The sequence below is a fragment of the Ruditapes philippinarum genome, unplaced genomic scaffold, assembly GCF_026571515.1.
Source record: "Ruditapes philippinarum isolate M1 unplaced genomic scaffold, ASM2657151v2 ctg3630_1_1_1_1, whole genome shotgun sequence".
Classification (NCBI taxonomy): Eukaryota; Metazoa; Mollusca; class Bivalvia; order Venerida; family Veneridae; genus Ruditapes; species Ruditapes philippinarum.
The window spans coordinates 16215-37827 of record NW_026856243.1 but is presented as its reverse complement, the minus strand read 5'-3'; the positions used below and the strand labels follow the sequence as shown (position 1 = coordinate 37827).

Here is a 21613-nt window from a genome sequence, read left to right as displayed (position 1 = left end):
ATTATAATTCAAAGCAGTCAATTGACCGTGAATTTTCTTTTCATATTTTGATTTCCTTGAAATCATTTTTCTCATCTGAAGGCATGCAACTTTAATATGATGATACATTAATTACATTCCATGAAAATGTAATTGTTTAAAGATATAAAATATCTCATGACATGTTTGTTCATTTTACATTACACCTTGAATGCAGCAAACATAAAAAGTCTTCACAAAAAGTAGTATGCAATCGTACCTATATTACATACGAATGTTTGTAATATTTTTCTTGTTTATCCATTTTCAGCAAATGTTTTTGGTCATGTCTGGGCAGTCGATCTATCTTACCCCAATGTCATCTCAGGAAACAATATCTGACTAAACTTTCATGAAAATATTCCAAGCCGAAGGACTTGTCATGTGGATCAGACATATGAATAAAACCTTGATCAAGTATGACCTTGACCGAGCGTAGCTGCACTTTGCATTCTGCATATCAGCTCAATTCAATGAGCTTTGACCCACTTTTCATGAAAATATATAGTGATAGAAGATACAATTTGACTTTCAAATGTGAGCAATGAACTGGTACAGCTACTCCGATTCCGAGACATTTTATGTCCCCTCATAGGCTCACAATCTGACCTCCAAGGGTGACCTTAAACAGGCAAAGCTGCTGCACAACGGCACAACCTGCATATACATGTAGTACCAAATAAAGGAAATTATTGGAATTTGTTAAAAAGGTATTCTGTAAACTAGGATATAAAGCAATCAATTGAACTCTTCACACTGTACTTAAGTGGTGAATTGCACATTCTAAACCTCATTATATTATACTACTCAAATTTTCCTAAGCACCATAAGTTAATTTTGATATTATCAAAAGTATAAAACATTTTTTTTTTCCAATTTTTGAAAATTCTGATTCAGCAATGTTTTGAGATAGTCCCCTTACATGAGTATTGACTAATCTGCTACAACTTGTCTAGGTCGATTGAAAGCATGCACCCCAATATTTTCATGTTTTTATGGGGAGTACAATCATATGTCTTTTGTTATAATGTGACATGACGAGCCTATTGTCAATCAGTGGTTACATATCTTACATCTGTCACTTCGATATGGCAAATGCTAACATTAGGCAGCATTTTAGTGAAGCAGTGTAATGGAGGGCTGTAGGGATGGTGCAGTAGAGTGGCCACCTTCCGCCAGGTTGGTGCAGCGCTTGGTGTACACCACACTGTCATCACAAGAGCCTAGGAGAGATACCGGCAACTTGGTACACCTGCCAAAAGGCATGCTGGAGGTCGGCAAAGGGTCACAACACCAGCTCAGGATCGGTTTTGGTCATCCAGGCATGGTGTGCAAGGTTTTCGACAGCAACTTCTCTTCAAAAATGACCTTGCTAATGCAGAGGGGGTCCATGTTTCCACGCAGACGATACGAAGAAGGCTGCATGAAGGTAATTTGCGGACAAGAAGACCTTGCATATATATCCACTTGATGCATCAACATCGCCAGGCCCGTTTGGAATGGACCAAGGAGCTTACACGGTGGACCATGCAACACTGGAGACATGTTCAGTTCACTAATGAGTCCAGGTTCTGTCTTGACTTCACAGATAGGCGTGCTAGAGTCTGGAGAAGACAAGGTGAATGGTTTCAGACTGCAAATATTGCTGAGCATGACCACTACTGAGGCGAGTCAGTTTTGGTGTGGGGAGGCATCAGCTGGGATGGACGAACCAACCTGGTTGTGCTAAATAGAGGCACATTGACAGGTCAGCGATACATATACGGCATCTAAGACAGTCAGGTTCAGTTGCATACTGGAGCAGTCGGGGATCAGTTCATGCTAATGGACGATAATGCTCTCCCCCTAGGACAAGGGTGGTCCAGGACCTCCTGGAGAGGGAGTCTATACAGCGCATGGACTGGCCAGCTCACTCACCTGACTAAATCCAATAGAACACATGTGGAATGAGCTGCAAGTTAGAATTTCAGCTCGTCAGCTGCAACCCAGAGCCATGTTGGTCCAAGAATGGGCAGCCATACCTGTTTAAAAGATCAGAAACCTAATAGGAAGTATGAGAAGGCGCTGCCAAGCTGTCCTTGATAGTCATGGGTGACACACACAGTATTAAGTCTAAAACTGTAAACAAAAAATCCAATTTAACAAATTTGGAAAACACGCTGCATGTTCTGAAATCTTCAAAGAGGGGGGTCATCAATATCCTCTACTCTTGCACAAAATTAGTGTAAAACTTATTTATAGGGTTAAATTCGTCCTTCAGCTGAATTGATAACATGGTTAATCAACTTTTAAAACCTTTTGCATAGGGTTAATAAAATTATACCAAAAAATATTCACACTCAAACATATGGTGCTTAGCAAAAGTTGAGTAGTATATATATAGTGATACACATGACTGTGTTTTGATGGTACATTTTGACTTGAGGTTTAAGATGTGCGCAGAAAACTAACAAGAGCAGTCACTAAGACAGCAGGCTTGACTATTCTCAGTGCTTGACAATAAGAGAAGGGGCATAACTCTGTAAACAGGTAACCAAGAGCTATAGGATCTGTCCCCAACATATAAGGTAATCATAGAGAAAAAGGTGTGTGAAGTTTCAATCCATTCCATTCAGCAGTTTTTACCCAAGAATTTAACCAAAGTGTGACAATGCAACCAACATAGAGGCTGGAGTGAATACAATTACTCTCCCAATTCTTTAAATAGTTGAGCTAAAAATCTACATCTGATTATATTATATTGTAAGATTCTTAGGAAGAGAATATATACATGTTAATGCAACTATTTGGGGTTTTTTTCACTGGTTTTTATGCAGATTTTAACACATGAAACTATTTCTGTTAATATTTAATTACGTAACATATATAATTATCTATCTATCTATCTTCCATTAAAGTCAAACCCCTCTCCAGGATGTAGACATGACTATAGACTTAAGTCACTTGAGAGAAAGCTATGAGATACAAGGGAATCCGGGAACCAGTCCCTCTTATTGAATAGACCCCTTGGTTCTTTTATATGCCCATTGTATAGCACTGATACATGCGAGAATTACCTGGATTTCTTACCAGTCTACCTCTAGTTAGGTGTGAAACACTGAAAATGTCTCTGAAAAATCCCAAGGGTGTTGCCCAGGATCGAACCCGGGACCTCAGGAGTGATAGCCAGTGGTCTAACCAACTCAGCTATCGCTCCACCTAATTATAACGATGCACAATATTACAGCTATGTTTCAGAATCTTTAATAATGTCATTCATTCATACTATTTCATATTTTGGAAAGAAACGTCAAATGAAATACAATTTAAATACCCATACCTGTCAACTTTTGTAACTTAATTACTTAACTCAAGCTCATCAATTATCTTCATATAACCTTTTACTAAATACAATAAATAACTGAATGACATTTAATTGATACATGTAGTAATATTTCGTGATTTCCACCATGCAACTCATTTTTAATAATATCAAGATAAAAGCATTTAAATTTTAATTAGGCATTAAATTTTCAATATAAATTTATTAATTAAATTTAATTAAAATTGGACTTATTATTACAAAATTTGCACTTGTCCTTAACTAAAAGCATTTAGAAATTAATATTAACCTCAAATTACAGTACTCTTGATATGTGAGACTCACCAGTGATAAGAGAACAGCTAGCACATGTTCAAGTCTGCATATTGCTTGACTCAGAACTTAGATACAGTATATATAAAGGAAAAAATATCCCTGCATTGCAGGAAAAAAAGATAAATAAATCTTTTTTTAAACTTTTCAGATTAAAGCGCGAAATTTAAAACAGAATGCACAACCTATCTACATTAATACCTTTCATTCTTTAATCTTCAACTCTTCTATAACTGTGTATCTGATGCCAAATTCTTCAAATTTCTTCACATGTGTATGCTGCCATTTGTAATTCACCACTCTACCACATGTATACACAAATCTATTTTTAGAACACCAGGGTTGAATGAGCAAGGCCTCTGTTTATCAAAAGAGGCACATTCGGCTGATGCAGATCATGTGACTTTAATGTCATGGTTACATCGTTGTGATTGGTCGGCTGTCTGTAAATTGATTAAATGCCTGTGTAAATAGAGAGAGGCTCCCAATGGGGTTTAATTTGCAGTTAATGATATTTGGTAAAAACTTGAAAAGATGAACTTAAAAACTTGATAGTAAATAATCATTTATATGTATTTGCTGGAAATAATGATATTTATTGTAAATGTTAATGCACAGCCATAATTATAATTGGGAAACAAATGTAAACAAATTATTTCCTGTATACATTTAAATTTAAGAAATCTTGATGTCATGCATAAAATGGTCTTAAATATCTATGTGCATGCAGGGTTATATTTTGATATATCAAAAGATCAGGTCACCTTTCATTAAGTAGGTTTAAAAAAAAGCACTATATCTTTAAAATGTTACATGTTAAAGGTTAAATAATAAACCAGTATTTTACATTATAGACTGTGAGCAATAAAGATATTTCACAATATTGTAAGCCAAAAATAAGCTTGGCATATTGGGGGGGGGGGGGGGGGGGGCTGAGTATATTAACACACATATAATAACACATTATTATAAACATCATGATTAAAGTAAACAACAATTTTCTAGGTAATCACAGTGGTAGAGCTCTCTAATATGTAAATTATACTGTTATTTTAGATACTTAGGTAGTCATAAAACTACATGTTTACATTCCAAAATCTAGGTAAACTTGCTGGGAAGCGGACAAATGCTCTCCCGGGAAAAAAGCCCTCTCGTCCAAAAAAGACAAACCAGACAAAAGCCCTCATGTGAAAGTGACAGGGCAGACAAAAGCCCTCCTGTGAAAGTGACAGGGCGGACAAAAGCCCTCCCGTGAAATTAACAAGGCAGGCAAAAACCCTCCTGTAACAAGAATATAATTGTATGTAAGTTAAATATACCTAGTTTTTTTTTTCAATGCACTCAACAAATTAAAATTGTAACATATATATTTGTTGTTGTTTTCAATTGGCCTAAGTATGTGTATGAGCAATATACCTATCTAAAATGCTGAACTACACGAATGCCGTTCAAAACAAATTCACCTTTAAAAAAAATTGACTCATTACAATTCACATTATAAATGTCTTGGACTTTTAATTTTTATTAATTTACACTTCTTTTCATTATTTATTACTCTATTAATCCTTGAACTTCACAATATAGGAATAATCCTTTCGATCATATTTACATGAATAAATATGCACTTTTATTTAATTTTACCCATGAAATATGGTGCTATATCAGTCAAATATATTTCATATTTTTTAAAAATAAATATGAAATATAAATATGAAAGTGGGCGGAGTCAAAACTCATATTTATTTTAAGGGACTTCTTTCGCCATTTTGTTTGAAAAATCTGATAAATACAAAACAACTTTTTGTTGAATTTTGTTTTGAAAACTATCTAGAATGATAGAAAATGGTCTAACTAAGAAAATAAATCCGAACACCAATATCTTTAATTCAGTTATTAAAGCTGTACAGACGTTTTAAGAGTTGTTTACGTGATGTCACAATATAGCGCCAAATATGGCGTGCAAAACAAGACGCATTAATATATTACTGCGCGCTGTACAATTGCAGTTGCGTAGCAAGCAATGGGGTGTATTACCATTGTTCTTTGATAGTGAAATTAAATAAAAAGGTTATTTTTTCGTTTTTCGTGAAATATGGTATATATTTTCACTCAACATGATAAAATGCCACATAATTTTCATTCGCCGTCCCGGCTCGTGAAAATATGTGGCATTTTCATCTAGTTCTAAAAATATATTCCATATTTCACGAAAAACGAAAAAATATCCTCTTAACATATTTTAGCATAAATTATTCAGATGCATGCCTGCTCATACAAACATGCTAAATATGCCAATGGAAAACAAAAATATTCATGACAACAATTTTTGTCCGCCTTGTCAGGCTTTTGTCCTGGGGGTTTCGGTACACTCATACTAGCTCCCTAACTTAGAACAATGTCAACTTGCAGCCTATATTTATTTCGAACACATTTTTACTTGTTTTTTATTTCTTTCAAAATAATCAAGCCATTGTAAATTATTAATAAAGTTCTAAAGCAGCCTTTTTGATGAGACTTTAAATCAAGGTCCACGTATATGAGTGCTTAAACACTTGCCACGCTATAAAGAACCAAGTAAAGGTTAAAATATACATTACCCTTAAGTCTTGTCAAAATGATGCACTCTAGTAAAAATACTGGATCTGCATCTTTATAAAAATCAAAGATAACATTAGTTAAATACAATTTTCAGTCATTTGTTCAAAAAATTACCTATGTATTAAGAATTTTCCCGTTTGGCTACACCTCTATGGGTTGGTAAAAAGTTGATCCTCTAGCCAGGAAGGAAACAGCAACAGGACTGACATACCGGTACCATTCACTGAATCCCACAAGCCTGATTGTTTTTGGAATGCAATTTATCAGTATTTTAATTAAGTTATTTCCATTTGTATATGGCTATATGCCCTGTATAACAGGCATAACAAATTAAGACCTTGTAGTTTGATACCATATTAGTGAATCAGAACAAAATACTTTAAAATTATCAACAAATTATACAGTTACATGATAAACATCAGTTTTGGAGTTAAACAAGGCCATTGGCCCCAAAGCGCTCACCTGAGCTGGACAAGGTTTAAGTTGTCAAAGCCACTGTGATTTGACCTTTGACTTACCCCAAAATCAGTAGGGGACATTTACTAGTCATGTATAGCCTCCGGACTGTAGACCCAAACAGTGATTGAGAGTTAAAGATTTTTAATTGTTTCTATATCTAAATAAGATCCTCCACTCCTGCAAGATCATTTTGGATACCTGAGGAATCTTGGTAGAGATCCGTTAGATGAGGTTTCATGACAAATATCTTAGAGCTCTAGCCCACATAGTTTCAGTGAAGATAATGCTTGAGAGTTTTACTGTATACATATAAGGTTCAACACCAATGTCCTGCAAGGCAGTGCTTTTTAGTAAAGGTGTCAAAATCTGGAAACAAAGTGATCCCTGGGAAGCATTAATCACAACAAAATTACAAGAGAATTGCAGACTCGGTTTGATTGAGGCTGTACATGAAGGATAATGAATTCGTGCAACATCCCTCACGCCCCCTAGCACCGGCTTGAGCGGTACTCAATTCTCAACACTTAATAGTGCTGGCATCAATGATCCAGAAGGACCAGAAAAATATAATAACACTGAAGTGAAGTACGGGACAACTTTTTACAGCTGCCACACAGCACTTGACACCTGCTGTTGTGAAGTATAAAAATCTGGAAACAAAGTGATCCCTCGGAAGCATTAATCACAACAAAATTACAAGAGAATTGCAGACTCGGTTTGATTGAGTCTGTACATAAGGGATAATGAATACGTGCAACATCCCTCACGCCCCCTAGCACCGGCTTGAGCGGTACTCAATTCTCAACACTTAGTAGTGCTGGCATCAATGATCCTGAAGGACCAGAAAAATATAACAACACTGAAGTGAAGTACGAGCTGCCACACAGCACTTGACACCTGTTGTTGTGAAGTAAAAAGCTAACAGTTTAAACAGCGCCCTAATAACTGTGTTAACTCTTTCACTGCCATAGGGACGGCTTATGCCGTCCCTGTTATTTTTCGGCGTATTTGCCATATGGACGGCTTTAGCCATAACTATAATAATAATAGTAACAAGAGGGCCATGATGGCCCTGAGGTCGCTCACCTGTATATAGGCCCCCCCCCACCCCCAGGCCAATTTTTACTCAAGGGCTTTTATTTGTTTATTTGAACAGACTTGGTAGACACCCATAAGAAGAAGTTTCATGCTAAACATCTAAGTTCTAGCTCATTGGGTTTTTTAAAAGAAGATTTTTAAAGTTTTTACTATACACATATAGTTAAAAACAATGACACCCTTGGGGCAGGGCCAGTTTTGATCCCCGGCTTTTATTTGAACAAACTTTGTAGATATTTACTTAAAGATGTTTCATGCTTAATATCTAAAATCTAGCTATTTGGGTTTTTTCAAAGAAGATTTTTAAGTTTTTGCTATACACATATAAGGAAAATCAATGACCCCCCCCCCCCGGGCAGGGCCAGTTTTGACCCCAGGGCTTTTATTTGAACATACTTGGTAGACACCTATTAGAACATGTTTCATGCTAAATATCTTAGCTCTAGCTCTTTGAGTTCTTTAAAAGAAGATTTTTTAAGTTTTTGGGGCGGGCCAATTTTGACCCCAGGGCTTTTATTTGAACAAACTTGGTAGACACTCATTAGAAGATGTTTCATGCTAAATATCTTAGCTCTAGCTCTTTGGGTTCTTTAAAAGAAGATTTTTTAAGTTTTTACTATATGCATATAGGGAAAATCAATGACCCCCTGGGGCGGGGCCAATTTTGACCCCAGGGCTTTTATTTGAACAAACTTGGTAGACACTCACTAGAAGATGTTTCATGCCAAATATCTAAGCTCTAGCTCTTAGGGTTGTTTAAAAGAAGATATTTAAAGATTTTTCTTTCGGTTGCCATGGCAACCAGAGTTCTGCATGGAATTAAATTCTTTGAACAATTTTTAAAGGTGACCACCAAAGGAACATTCCTGTGAAGTTTGGATGAAATTGGCTCAGTGGTTTATCACACTGGCCATAGCTTTCGCAGAAGCGGTGGGTCTACCGCAGCGACGGTGGAGTATTCGTCGCAGAAGCGGTGGTTAAAATATGGCCGTTTGTTGTTTTCGGTAAGTATATGACTGAATTTTGTTTTATGTTTAATTGTTTTATTGGAAACACTCAGTGAGACTGAAGCCCACATATGTACTCTTTCAACCTATTACACGGGCACGGTCCAATTCATTGCCGTTTATGCAAACACTTCTGTACAGTTTGATGAGGGGACGCCACTTTTGCCTAATTTTGGTTAAAACACATACAAATGTGTGCAAAACGACCCCATAATACATCGGCATCACATCGAATCAATGATACTTTCACAAATTAACCATAATTTGGAAAATTGGGAAATTATTATTGCCTGTTTATAAAATAAATGACAAAAGATGTTTTTGTCGCAGACGGTGGTGGATTCGATTGCAACGCAGTGCGGTGGACCCGATACCATTTTTGTATATTTTAAGAATTTAACTTGACGTTAGGCACTTTTCAATTGAGCACAGCCCTTTTCTTACTTTGACATCTTAGAAACGTGTTTATTTGATGTTTAAAACGATATTAATTAAATTATATATACTCTTGTACAAAATATGTCCGAGGTTCGCTTTCATTTTCCTTCCATTGAAAATTACTTCAGCCATAATTATCATAGAATAATCCACGTTCAACTATTTATTGCGGGTTATTACTAAGTATCAAGTATTTTTGAGTGTGAATGCACCATTCCAGTTGAAAAGCGCAGGCAAGTAAGAACATATATAGTGCCCTTTATCATATTTGTATTTCCAAGTTCATATTAGGGATCATGCATTTGACAACCTGGACCGTAGAGGAAACGGCGAAAACTAAGAGTCATAATATTTTACCTTGATGCACCACCGAAAGGAAATTTAGCGATGTGCAGGGAATTCCACAAATGTGATGAATCCAGCCAAAATACCACATGTGTCAGACATTTACATGTTACACGTGATCACGTGTTATACCTTATATATATATATATATATATATATATATATATATATATATAAAAAAGAAGTTCGATTCCTTGTGTGGATCTCATGTATAAAAAAAGTATGTTTTGGGAAATGCAGAGTACAAAGTTCTTCAATTTTTTATACGTTTATTTCTGTTAGCGCTTTCAAATGTTTCTACATATCTTCAGACAGTAACGTATAATATTATACTAATTATATAATATTACTCTGCATTTCCCAAAACATACTTTTTATATATATATAATAATATATATATATATATATATATATATTATATATATATAAGCATATCTTTATATATATATATATATATATATATATATATATATATATATATATATATATATATATAATATATATATATAAGCATATATTTTTGCATTACGGCTTATGAGTTATAAAAACATAAAGTTAACACATATTCATGGCATTTTCGAGAGTATCATATTAGTTATAAAGATTTTGAAAGGCTATACAATATGGCCGTATATAAACTGTTGTTTGAAAATATAATACATAAACATACACACAAAATTAAGGAGGTTCAATAAAATTATATTCTTTAAATTAAGCATGATGCCAGAATATGATAACATAAACATTTAGAGCGGAAAAAAACTTAGGGTTCACCGATCTCATTTCCTGTACGTGAATTTGATTTTTTCCTTAATTGTGGTTATTTCAAGGTCATATAACTTAAATGTAAGTCTGAAAAATCTTTTTTCTCCCGCTTATTACGTTCTTTACTATAGCTGTGTACATTATAAGAGAAAGACTTAATTCCATAAAATACTTCTATTACCATTTTTTTATTTCATTTCATACTTTAAAATTCTTTAAACATATACCATATTTGAAACCATTTTTTTGATAAATGTCACAATTTAAGAAAAAGAAGATAAACTAAAGCTATTAAACGCGTAGGTCTTTACTAAAAAGTAATAGAGAAAAACTTTTCCTGAAATAACTCTTACGCTGTAAACATAAAATTTATTTATATTGGTGTTCTCACTATATATGGTAATATAACACAGTGACATTAAATTTTCGTATTCAAGAAGCATGTTTTGTTTATCTTTACGAGTATCTCTTATACATGTATGTCTGTATGACAAAAAATGAACTTACGGTCTTTTTAAGTCCAAGGTTGAACGTGGATTATTCCATGATAATTATGGCTGAAGTAATTTTCAATGGAAGGAAAATGATTTCAAGCGGACCTCGGACATATATTTGTACGAGCGTATATATAATAATTTCGTTTTAATATAGTTTTAAACATCAAATAAAAACGTTTCTCAGATGTCAAAGTAAGAAAAGGGCTGTACTCAATTGAAAAATACCTTACGTCAAGTTAAATTCTTAAAATATACAAAAATGGTATCGGGCCCACCGCACTGCGTTGCAATCGAATCCACCGCCGTCTGCGACGAAAACATCTTTTGTCATTTTTTTTTATAAACAGGCAATAATAATTTCCCAATTTTCCAAATTATGGTTAATTTGTGAAAGTATCATTGATTCGATGTGATGCCGATGTATTATGGGGTCGTTTTGCACACATTTGTATGTGTTTTAACCAAAATTAGGCAAAAGTGGCGTCCCCTCATCAAACTGTACAGAAGTGTTTGCATAAACGGCAATGAAATGCACCGTGCCCGTGTAATAGGTTGAAAGAGTACATATGTGGGCTTCAGTCTCACTGAGTGTTTCCAGTATAACATTAAAACATAAAACAAAATTCAGTCATATACTTACCGAAAACAACAAACGGCCATATTTTATCCACCGCTTCTGCGACGAATACTCCACCGTCGCTGCGGTAGACCCACCGCTTCTGCGAAAGCTATGGCCAGTGTGTTTATGAGGAGATGTCATTTAAAGCAAAAGTTTACGGACGGACGACGGACGGACGGACAACGGACGGACGACGGACGGACGCCATACGAAAAGCGATCACAAAAGCTCACCCTGTCACTTTGTGACAGGTGAGCTAATAATAATAAATTAATAATAATAATAATAGCAAGAGCTGTCGGTAGGACAGCAACGCTCGACTATTCTTAGTGCTTGATAGTAAAAAAAAAATGCTTGATACAATTACCTCCTCCTGTTTACAGGTTGGGGTAATGATGGTGAACAAGTGTGCAAAGTTTCAAAGCCATATGTCAATGGACTTTGAAAATATTTGAACTATTACAAAAACTTTAACGTAAATTCTAGTTAAAGTAAATTCTAAGTCGAAAAAGGGGCATAATTCTGTCAACATGCTTGATACAGTTACCTCCTCCTGTTTACAGGTTGGGGTAATGATGTTGAACAAGTGTGCAAAGTTTCAAAGCCATATGTCAATGGACTTTGAAAATATTTGAACTATTACAAAAACTTTAACGTAAATTCTAAGTCGAAAAAGGGGCATAATTCTGTCAAAATGCTTGATACAGTTACCTCCTCCTGTTTACAGGTTGGGGTAATGATGGTGAACAAGTGTGCAAAGTTTCAAAGCCATATGTCAATGGACTTTGAAAATATTTGAACTATTACAAAAACTTTAACATAAGTGGTTACGCCGACGCAGACGCCGAAGCTCGGGTGACTACAATAGCTCTACTTATTCTTATCGAATAGTCGAGCTAAAAATAATAATAAATATAAAGAAAATTATACCATCGACAATAATTATTATTAGACTCACATATTTGGAAACATATAATTATTATAATACTAATAACAAATAATAATAATTATATTAATTAATAATATAGTAATTTCTTAGACAACCCTCTGGCAAATAGGTGATCAGTAAAACAATAACCCTCTTGCAGCGAAAGGGTTAAACATTTAACCGACTACATTAGATTTTAAACATTAATCTTGTTTCTTTATTTTCAAGATATGAATTTCCTAAGGAAACATATGACTGTCACTACGTTTTGTAACTGAAAGGGATTTAAGTCTCGCAACTTTTTGTGTCTTTGTGTTAGACCTAAAAGAAGTAATTTTTTTACTATAATTGTTTCTACTTGACCAAAGATCAGGTTTGACAGTTCAAGTGATCGGTGTTCATGGGATTCATGGTAGAACAAGCAAATTCGTTGAATTTATATCCCCTGCAGAGTACTGGTTATTACTAACACAACAACTGAAGACATAAGGCTTTATTTATATATACAGTTGACTCTCGGTAACTCGAAATCCAAGGGACTGGGCACTAAATTACTTCGAGAGAAACAGAATTCGAGTAACGTGGATCTGCTGCCATTACTTTGTCATTAGTACATGTGTATACATGTGCCTGACTGAATGTGCAAAGAAGTAGGTTTGTTATTGTTGATAGCGGCAATGCTACAATATTTAACCGTTGAAATGACGGTAAATCACTTACAACTACAATATATAAACAAAAATATATTATTCAAAATTTAATACATGTATATTAATAGTGAAACATAAACACAAACATTCATAGCAATGACATAAATGCAAGTTTGTCAGTATACATCAGTAAAGCTCATGTTTTAATAAGCACTCATGACAATTCATTACAATAAAAGCCCAATAACGCATTCATTTCAACTACAATTTGTCTAATATTTGAAGTGAATTGATCATCTGACGAAAACGAAAGTAGCAACTATCGTGAACCGGAAGTACATAATTATTAATGTATGCAGTATGCACTATGACGGAAGATTAATTATACAAATATCATTTACATTGATAACACACATCAATACCTAGGCTGTTATTTGACTAACACCTGTCAGACTGGCATGAGTCAATTACTTTCTGAAACCAATTAAAACCACTTTAACGATGTGTTAATAATACATGATGACCGGCAATTAAAATTACTATGAAACATGTGAATCACAAGTGACAACATCTCCCCTTGATGTCGCAGACCTTTGATCAGTCAGCTGTTTTCACACTTCGACTAATTGAGATGAAAATGTGTTGTACTTTAATTGACGGGACAAATTTTCTTTTCAACTAAACAGGAGTCTTAATAAGTCAAAATTTGACCTAAGCAGAGTGACAATACAAAGATAAAGAAGGAACTTTGACGGGACTTTAGAAATTCTTCGACTAACGTGGAATTTTGAGTAAAGCAATATTGACTTATTGAGAGTCAACTGTATTTATCATGGAATAAACAGAAATATACTTTGTACATGATAAATATTCAGAGCAATAACAGAGCCTTAACTCTGTGTTAAATAGTAATATCTGGACATGCCAATGAGATGTAAATTGCCTTCTTGTATCGATGGTTCCCATAAAGTTTTGATGAAATCAAAACAGCAGATGCAAAGAAATAGCAATATTGCTCTATATGCATCCAACATAATTAATGAAGGGCCATAACTCTGTAATGAAAGGTCTGGTCTGAACGAGGCAACAAATTGTGCATATCTGACCTCTTGGTATTAATGGTTCCCATAAAGTTTAATTGAATTCCAGCCAGTAGTCGCAGAGAAGTAGCGAGGAAACAATTATTGCTCTTTATGCATACTGCATAACTAATCAAGGGCCATAACTCTTGAGTTAAAGTGTCTGACCGGAACAAGGTGACGATATGCGCATCTCCTCTTGATATTGATGATTCCCATAAAGTTTCGTTGAATTCCAGCTAGTAGTTGCAGAGAACTACTCCGGAAACGATTTTTACTCTATATGCATACTACATAACTAATCAAGGGCCATAACTCTGAGTTAAAGGGTCGGACCGGAACAAGGCAACGATATGCGCATCTCCTCTTGATATTGATGATTCCCACAAAGTTTCGTTGAATTCCAGCCAGAAGTTGCAGAGAACTACTCCGGAAACAAAATTCGGACGGAGGGAAGGACGGACGGACAACGCCAAAACTATATCCACCTCCCGATTCCATCGGCGGGGGATAAAAAAACAACCAAATTGTTGCGCGCGACATGTTGCTCAATATGGTGATCATTCCTGTAAAATAATTGTAAAATCCAACTTCAAATAACCAAGTTATGGGCCGGACACGATTTTGCTGCAAGGTCATGCTGTGACCTTGACCTTCAAGGTAGCAACCCAAATGTTGCGCGCAACACGTTGTCTCAATATGGTGATCATTTCTGTGAAATAGTTGTAAAACCCGACTTCAAATAACAAAGTTATGGGCCGGACACGATTTTGCTACAAGGTCATGCGGTGACCTTGACCTTCAAGGTAGCAACCCAAATGTTGCATGCGACACCTTGTCTCAATATGGTGGTCATTCTGTGAAATAGTTGTAAAATCTGACTTCAAATAACCAAGTTATAGGCCGGACCCGATTTTGCTGCAAGGTCATGCTGTGACCTTGACCTTCAAGGTAGCGACCCAAATGTTTCGCGCGCGACACATTGTCTCAATATGGTGATCATTTCCGTGAAATAGTTGTAAAATCTGACTTCAAATAACCAAGTTATGGTCCGGACACGATTTTGCTGAAAGGTCATGCTGTGACCTTGACCTTCAAGGTAGCGACCCAAATGTTGCTAGCCACACATTGTCTCGATATTGTGATCATTTCTGTGAAATAGTTGTAAAATCCAACTTCAAATAACAAAGTTATGGGCCGGACACGAATTTGGGACTTACGTACGGAAGGACTGACGGATGGACGTACTCACAAAATTGTACTTATGTGACTTTTCCTTTGATCTTTTTGGCCATTTTTAGTCACACAAGACTTAAACAAGAGGGCCATTATGGCCCTGAGGTCGCTCACCTGTATATAGGTCCCCCAACGTTGCAGGGCCAATTTAACCCAAGGGCTTTTATTTGCACAAACTCGGTAGACACCCATAAAAAGATTTTTCATGCTAAACATCTAAGCTCTAGCTCATTGGGCTTTTTGAAAGAAGATTTTTTTAAAGTTTTTACTATACACATATAGTTAAAAACAATGACACCCCTGGGGCCGGGCCAGTTTTGACCCCAGGGCTTTTATTTGAACAAACTTTGTAGACACTTACTAGAAGATGTTTCATGCTTAATATCTAAACTCTAGCTATTTGGGTTTTTTCAAAGAAGATTTTTAAGTTTTTGCTATACACATATAAAGAAAATCAATGACCCCTGGGGCGGGGCCAATTTTGACCCCAGGTCTTTTATTTGAACAAACTTTGTAGACTGTGACTCACTAAAAGATGTTTCATGCTTAATATCTTAACTCTAGCTATTTGGGTTTTTTCAAAGAAGATTTTTTAAGTTTTTGCTATACACATATAAGGAAAATCAATGACCCCAAGGGGGCTGTGCCAATTTTGACCCCAGGGCTTTTATTTGAACAAACTTGGTAGACACCTATTAGAACATGTTTGATGCTAAATATCTTAGCCATAGCTCTTTGAGTTCTTTAAAAGAAGATTTTTTAAGTTTTTAATATAATTTATGCATATAGGGAAAATCAATGATCCCCCGGGGCGGGGCCAATTTTGACCCCATGGCTTTTATTTGAACAAACTTGGTAGACACTTATTAAAACATGTTTCATGCTAAATATCTTAGCTTTAACTCTTTTTGTTCTTTAAAAGTAGATTTTTTAAGTTTTTACTATATGCATATAGGGAAAATCAATGACCCCCCGGGGCGGGGCCAATTTTGACCCAAGGGCTTTTATTTGAACAAACTTGGTAGACACCCATTAGAACATGTTTCATGCTAAATATCTTAGCTCTAGCTCTTTTGGTTCTTTAAAAGAAGATTTTTTAAGTTTTTACTATATGTATATAGGGAAAATCAATGACCCCCCCCCCGGGGCGGGGCCAATTTTGACCCCAGGGCTTTTATTTGAACAAACTTGGTAGACACTCACTAGAATATGTTTCATGCCAAATATCTAAGCTCTAGCTCTTATGGTTTTTTAAAAGAAAATTTTTTAAGTTTTTACTATATGTATATAGGGAAAATCAATGACCCCCCGGGGCAGGGCCAATTTTGACCCAAGGGCTTTTATTTGAACAAACTTGGTAGACACCCATTAGAACATGTTTCATGCTAAATATCTTAGCTTTAACTCTTTTGGTTCTTTAAAAGAAGATTTTTTAAGTTTTTACTATATGCATATAGGGAAAATCAATGACCCCCCTGGGGCGGGGCCAATTTTGACCCCAGGGCTTTTATTTAAACAAACTTGGTAGACACCTATTAGAACATGTTTGATGCTAAATATCTTAGCCATAGCTCTTTGAGTTCTTTAAAAGTAGATTTTTTAAGTTTTTACTATATGGATATAGGGAAAATCAATGACCCCCCAAGGCGGGGCCAATTTTGACCCCAGGGCTTTTATTTGAACAAACTTGGTAGACACCCATTAGAACATGTTTCATGCTAAATATCTTAGCTCTAGCTCTTTTGGTTCTTTAAAAGTAGATTTTTTAAGTTTTTACTATAGGTATATAGGGAAAATCAATGATCCCCCGGGGCGGGGCCAATTTTGACCCCAGGGCTTTTATTTGAACAAACTTGGTAGACACTCACTAGAAGATGTTTCATGCCAAATATCTAAGCTCTAGCTCTTATGGTTTTTTAAAAGAAGATATTTAAAGTTTTTTCTTTTGGTTGCCATGGCAACCAGAGTTCTGCATGGAATTAAATTCTTTGAACAATTTTTAAAGGTGACCACCAAAGGAACATTCCTGTGAAGTTTGGATGAAATTGGCTTAGTGGTTTATGAGGAGATGCCATTTAAAGTAAAAGTTTACGGACGGACGCTGGACGGACGCCGGACGAAAAGCGATCACAAAAGCTCACCCTGTCACTTTGTGACAGGTGAGCTAAAAAAGACACACAAGTAAAAACGGAATGAATAGGATCAAAGATAATTTACTGTTACCCATTGTTCTCCAAGTCACACAAGTACCTCTGGGTTCGTGCGGACAGACGGACGGACAACCCGACGACTATATGCTCCCCCCACAAATTTTTGGGTAGCATAAAAAGCAAATGGCGCATAAAAAAATGCATCCGATGCCAATATTGTCACGGTATGAATCCGTTGGCAATTCTCACGGCACGAAAATTATTATTCAGCAACCAATGCAAAGAGTGCGAAAGGCATTTCTTAAAACATTTCTGATTGGTTTATAATAATAGAACGGCCGATGAAAACAAGTTAAACTTTCACCGATGTGTTTAGATATGGCGACACTTTTTTTTCAAAAGAAAAGCTAAATTCCAAATGACAATAAAAAGTCAGACAAAAATAACAATGTATCTAATTAAGTCCACATCATCAGAGCCCTCCTCAACTATCTCCTTCAGAAAACATTGCGACAAACCACTGCTTCCATTCATACTTCTTATTGTGAAGGGGCTTTTAGTGCACATAAGTTGTCAAAACCAAACTAAAACTCCTCTTATAAACAGACTTCTTCCAGAGGCATCATATTGATGTCATGATTGTGAAACTTGAAGATGGTGAAACAAAAGACTTTGACTTTTTAAGGGCATTGGAATTGTGAAGGAGGGAGAAGATGAAAAAGTTATTCGTCTATTCATTTAAACATTACTGAAATAAATTGAGTTGACAGTCAATCATATTAATGTCATCATTGTGAAACTAATAAATTGAGTTCCGTTTAATCATAAGTTTTGTTTTTTGGAACAGTTGAATTTTAATAAACTCTTAAGTTTTTGACAGTTTTCCACACGTAATGGTGATCTATATACGAGGGGTGATCCAAAAATTCGCGGACAATGTGTGTATCTCCATAACGCGACGTCCTACCGTCAGGTGAACTCTTTGGATATTATTAATCAATGTTTTTTTAATAAATTAACCAAATTTTAAAACAACAATTGCATTTTTTATCTATATATCAGACAACATAAAAACATTAAGTATCAAAATCGCGGCGCAGCTTACTTTTTCTCTGTGATGTAAACGATTTCATCTCATTTAAACACATGTAAAAACTGTGCAAACAAAGAAAATTGCGGGAAACGTTATAATAACGTTGTTTTGATGTGTATGACGTCATTCTATTAGTATTAGAAGACATTTTGAAGCTGCGGTTATTTTACGCTCGTGCTTTAAAACTCAGGTGCTAAAAACAGCTTTATCAAAAATGGACGTCACGGATCCAGCAAAACTTCGGACAGTTATACAGTTCTGTGTAAATCTTGGAAAGACGCCTGGCGAGACAAAAACAATGATCGAAAGTGTGACAAATAAACCGTCAGTGTGTCGTTCTCTAGTTCTCAGCTTGGAGCAGAAGTACTCAGTCATTCACCATATTCGTCTGATCTTTCCCCGTGTGACCTCGCCTTGTTTCCCAGGTTAAAGAAAGAGTTGAAAGGGAAACGTTTTGACAATCTGGACGAGTTGAGAGGAGTCACCCAATGCATACTGTCATCATTCAGCCAGGAATGGTATGCGAGTACATTTAGAGACTGGGTCCGCCGCCATGAAAAATGTGTGCGGGTTAAAAGGGAATACTTTGAAAAGTTATAAGGCAAAACGGTAACGTAGATTACTTCCTATGATAGCATAACGTCGTTTGTGACGTCGTGAGCTGCGCCGCGTTTTGTCATGTCTATGTATATAAACTGGTGCAGAATCGTTAATTCTTGTACAATCTTTACAATATTTTGAAAATTTGTCGACATATGCTCACTAGAATAGATATTAGAATTTCCTGTGATTTGCTTGATTACTTTTTGTTTTATGCAGCGTGTCCACGAATTTTTGGATCACCCCTCACACATCAAAAGTATTTGTAACTTTATTACAAGATAAACTTCCAAGTTAAATCATGTATTTTTTCTTAAAAGTTTGATATCTTATTTTTATTCATAATGTCCCCAATTATTGATTTATTTTTTTTTTGTTAAGGGACACTTGTCTCTAATTTTTTGTAACTTTGGCAGAACAATGAAGGACAGAGATGGTTCACTGTTATCTATATATCATGATTATTGCTCTCACAATACAGTATCAGGATGCAATGTTCAGGTTTCATTATCTAGCAATACAATTTTCTATGTATGATTGAATTAAAAACCAATTAATTTAAGTAACTAAATAGTAATGTAAATAACTTACATTGTCCCCAATTGATAGATCCCTACTCTGACCTTTTATTTTAATAACAATAGATTTAACCACAAACATTGACAAACAATTCATGTTTAGTTTCATATTTTAAAGAAATAAATAATTAAATTCACTGGCGTATGCAATGCTATTTAAAGCCAGTTCTCAAAAAATAACTGGTAGATGTCCCTTTTACACACAGTTATAGCAAGTATAAAATACTGTGAAATCTGTGGCATCGTAGAAATATTGTAGATCTACATAAAGCTTTTGTTTTCTGTACTGGGCAGGAACCAATTTCAGGACAGAATTCGAGTTTTTTTTATTGTCTATTTTTTAATAATAAACATACATTAATAAAACTAACATACCAAAAACCTGAGCTCTAACTACGTCCGATAACACAATTAATACTGCCTGGTGACGTAAGCAATGTACAAACTGAAGGGTTAAATTAGGTCATCAAAAGTGTAAATTGTTCACTCTTGCAGAACCAGATTCCGGACATATATTAAGCTGCTATTCATATCTATTTTTAACTGATAATTAATCTTATGTAACAAAAAAATTCTTCTCACATATTAGCTTTCTTATATAATTAAGCTGATCTACTGAAAAATGTTTATGATAGGAAAAATAATGATCACGTGATGGGTCTCGGAAGGACTGAAAAGTGAAACGGATATTTTTGTGTGTACGGCAGCAACGAAGTGCGAAAGTGGAGTAAACCTAGCTAAACACCGTTTTCCAATTCGTTACAGATTTAGCTCTGGGGAATTACACCCAATGAACTTCGAATAAAGTACATTGTGCATTAATTGCTACCCCAAATTATATCCCGAAATAAACAAAATATTGCGCATGCGCAGAACAAATTACATGCCCCAAAGGGATATAAGGCTGTTTTTAAAACACAGGTAAGATATCTTCACAAAATTTTAATGATGTTTCAACTTGGAAGGAAGTTTATTTTCTCAAACAATCAAACCAAGCATCTTCATGACATATAATACCAATCGTCATCGATAAAGCCAAAATTAAGCTGTTATTATACTTGTCCGGAGACTGGTACTTGTCCGGAGACTGGTATTGTCCGGAAACTGGTTCCTGCCCAGTACCCATCTTCCCAACATAGATCTGCATAAAATCTATTTGAAATTGTTTTAACTCTTTTAAAATTTAAGACAGATTGCAAAGACTTTTAATTTAAAAGCTGAATACCAAATGTGAAGATCTAGATTGTGATTTAATTTGTTTCAAAACTCTGTGAGTTTCAATAAACAGGTTGAATATGCCTCAACTATTTGGTCTCCTTACACTAAAACCAATATTGACAAAGTTGAGATGATCCAGAGACGCGCAATAAGATGGGTTAAAAGGGATTACTCCCCTCACTCTAGTGTCACAGCCATGCAGGAAGAACTGGGCTGGCGATCCCTTGAACATCGCAGATTAGACTGTAGACTGATAATGTTTTATAAGATTGTAATAGTGGTCAGGTTCTAATGAGAATCAATGCTTTACACGGAGACCAAACGATCACAAATTATAACTGGAGTAAATTCTCAGGGCTCAGTAGATTTATATATAAGTGTCACTTTATAAAGATGATGGACTAAACAACAACAACTAGTAAATACAATTTCAATCAATGCTTTTAATATATGACAAGCCCTAACAAATTGAATGAGTATACTTATCAATTTATATTTAGTTTTATATTAAGAATAACTATATTTATTATTTGATTAAGATTATGTTTATGATATATTTTATATGTGGTCGATTATAATAAACGTAAACGTTTGTTAAGGACT

At 35.2% G+C, this 21613-nt stretch overlaps 1 protein-coding gene across 6 annotated transcripts in view; it reads right to left on the bottom strand.

The window, feature by feature from the left end:
* The window catches only part of LOC132745917 (MYND-type zinc finger-containing chromatin reader ZMYND8-like), a 59227-nt gene that overhangs the window by 36611 nt on the left and 1003 nt on the right, over window positions 1-21613 (bottom strand). For 3 of the 6 annotated variants that reach the window (XM_060734933.1, XM_060734931.1, XM_060734932.1), the window contains exon 2: window positions 3854-4095. The exons of the other annotated variants lie outside the window; for them this stretch is intronic. In XM_060734933.1, the coding sequence (XP_060590916.1) occupies window positions 3854-3860 (7 nt within the window). In that variant the 5' untranslated portion in view covers window positions 3861-4095. The remainder of the gene's footprint in view (window positions 1-3853; window positions 4096-21613) is intronic. 6 annotated transcript variants of the gene reach the window in all.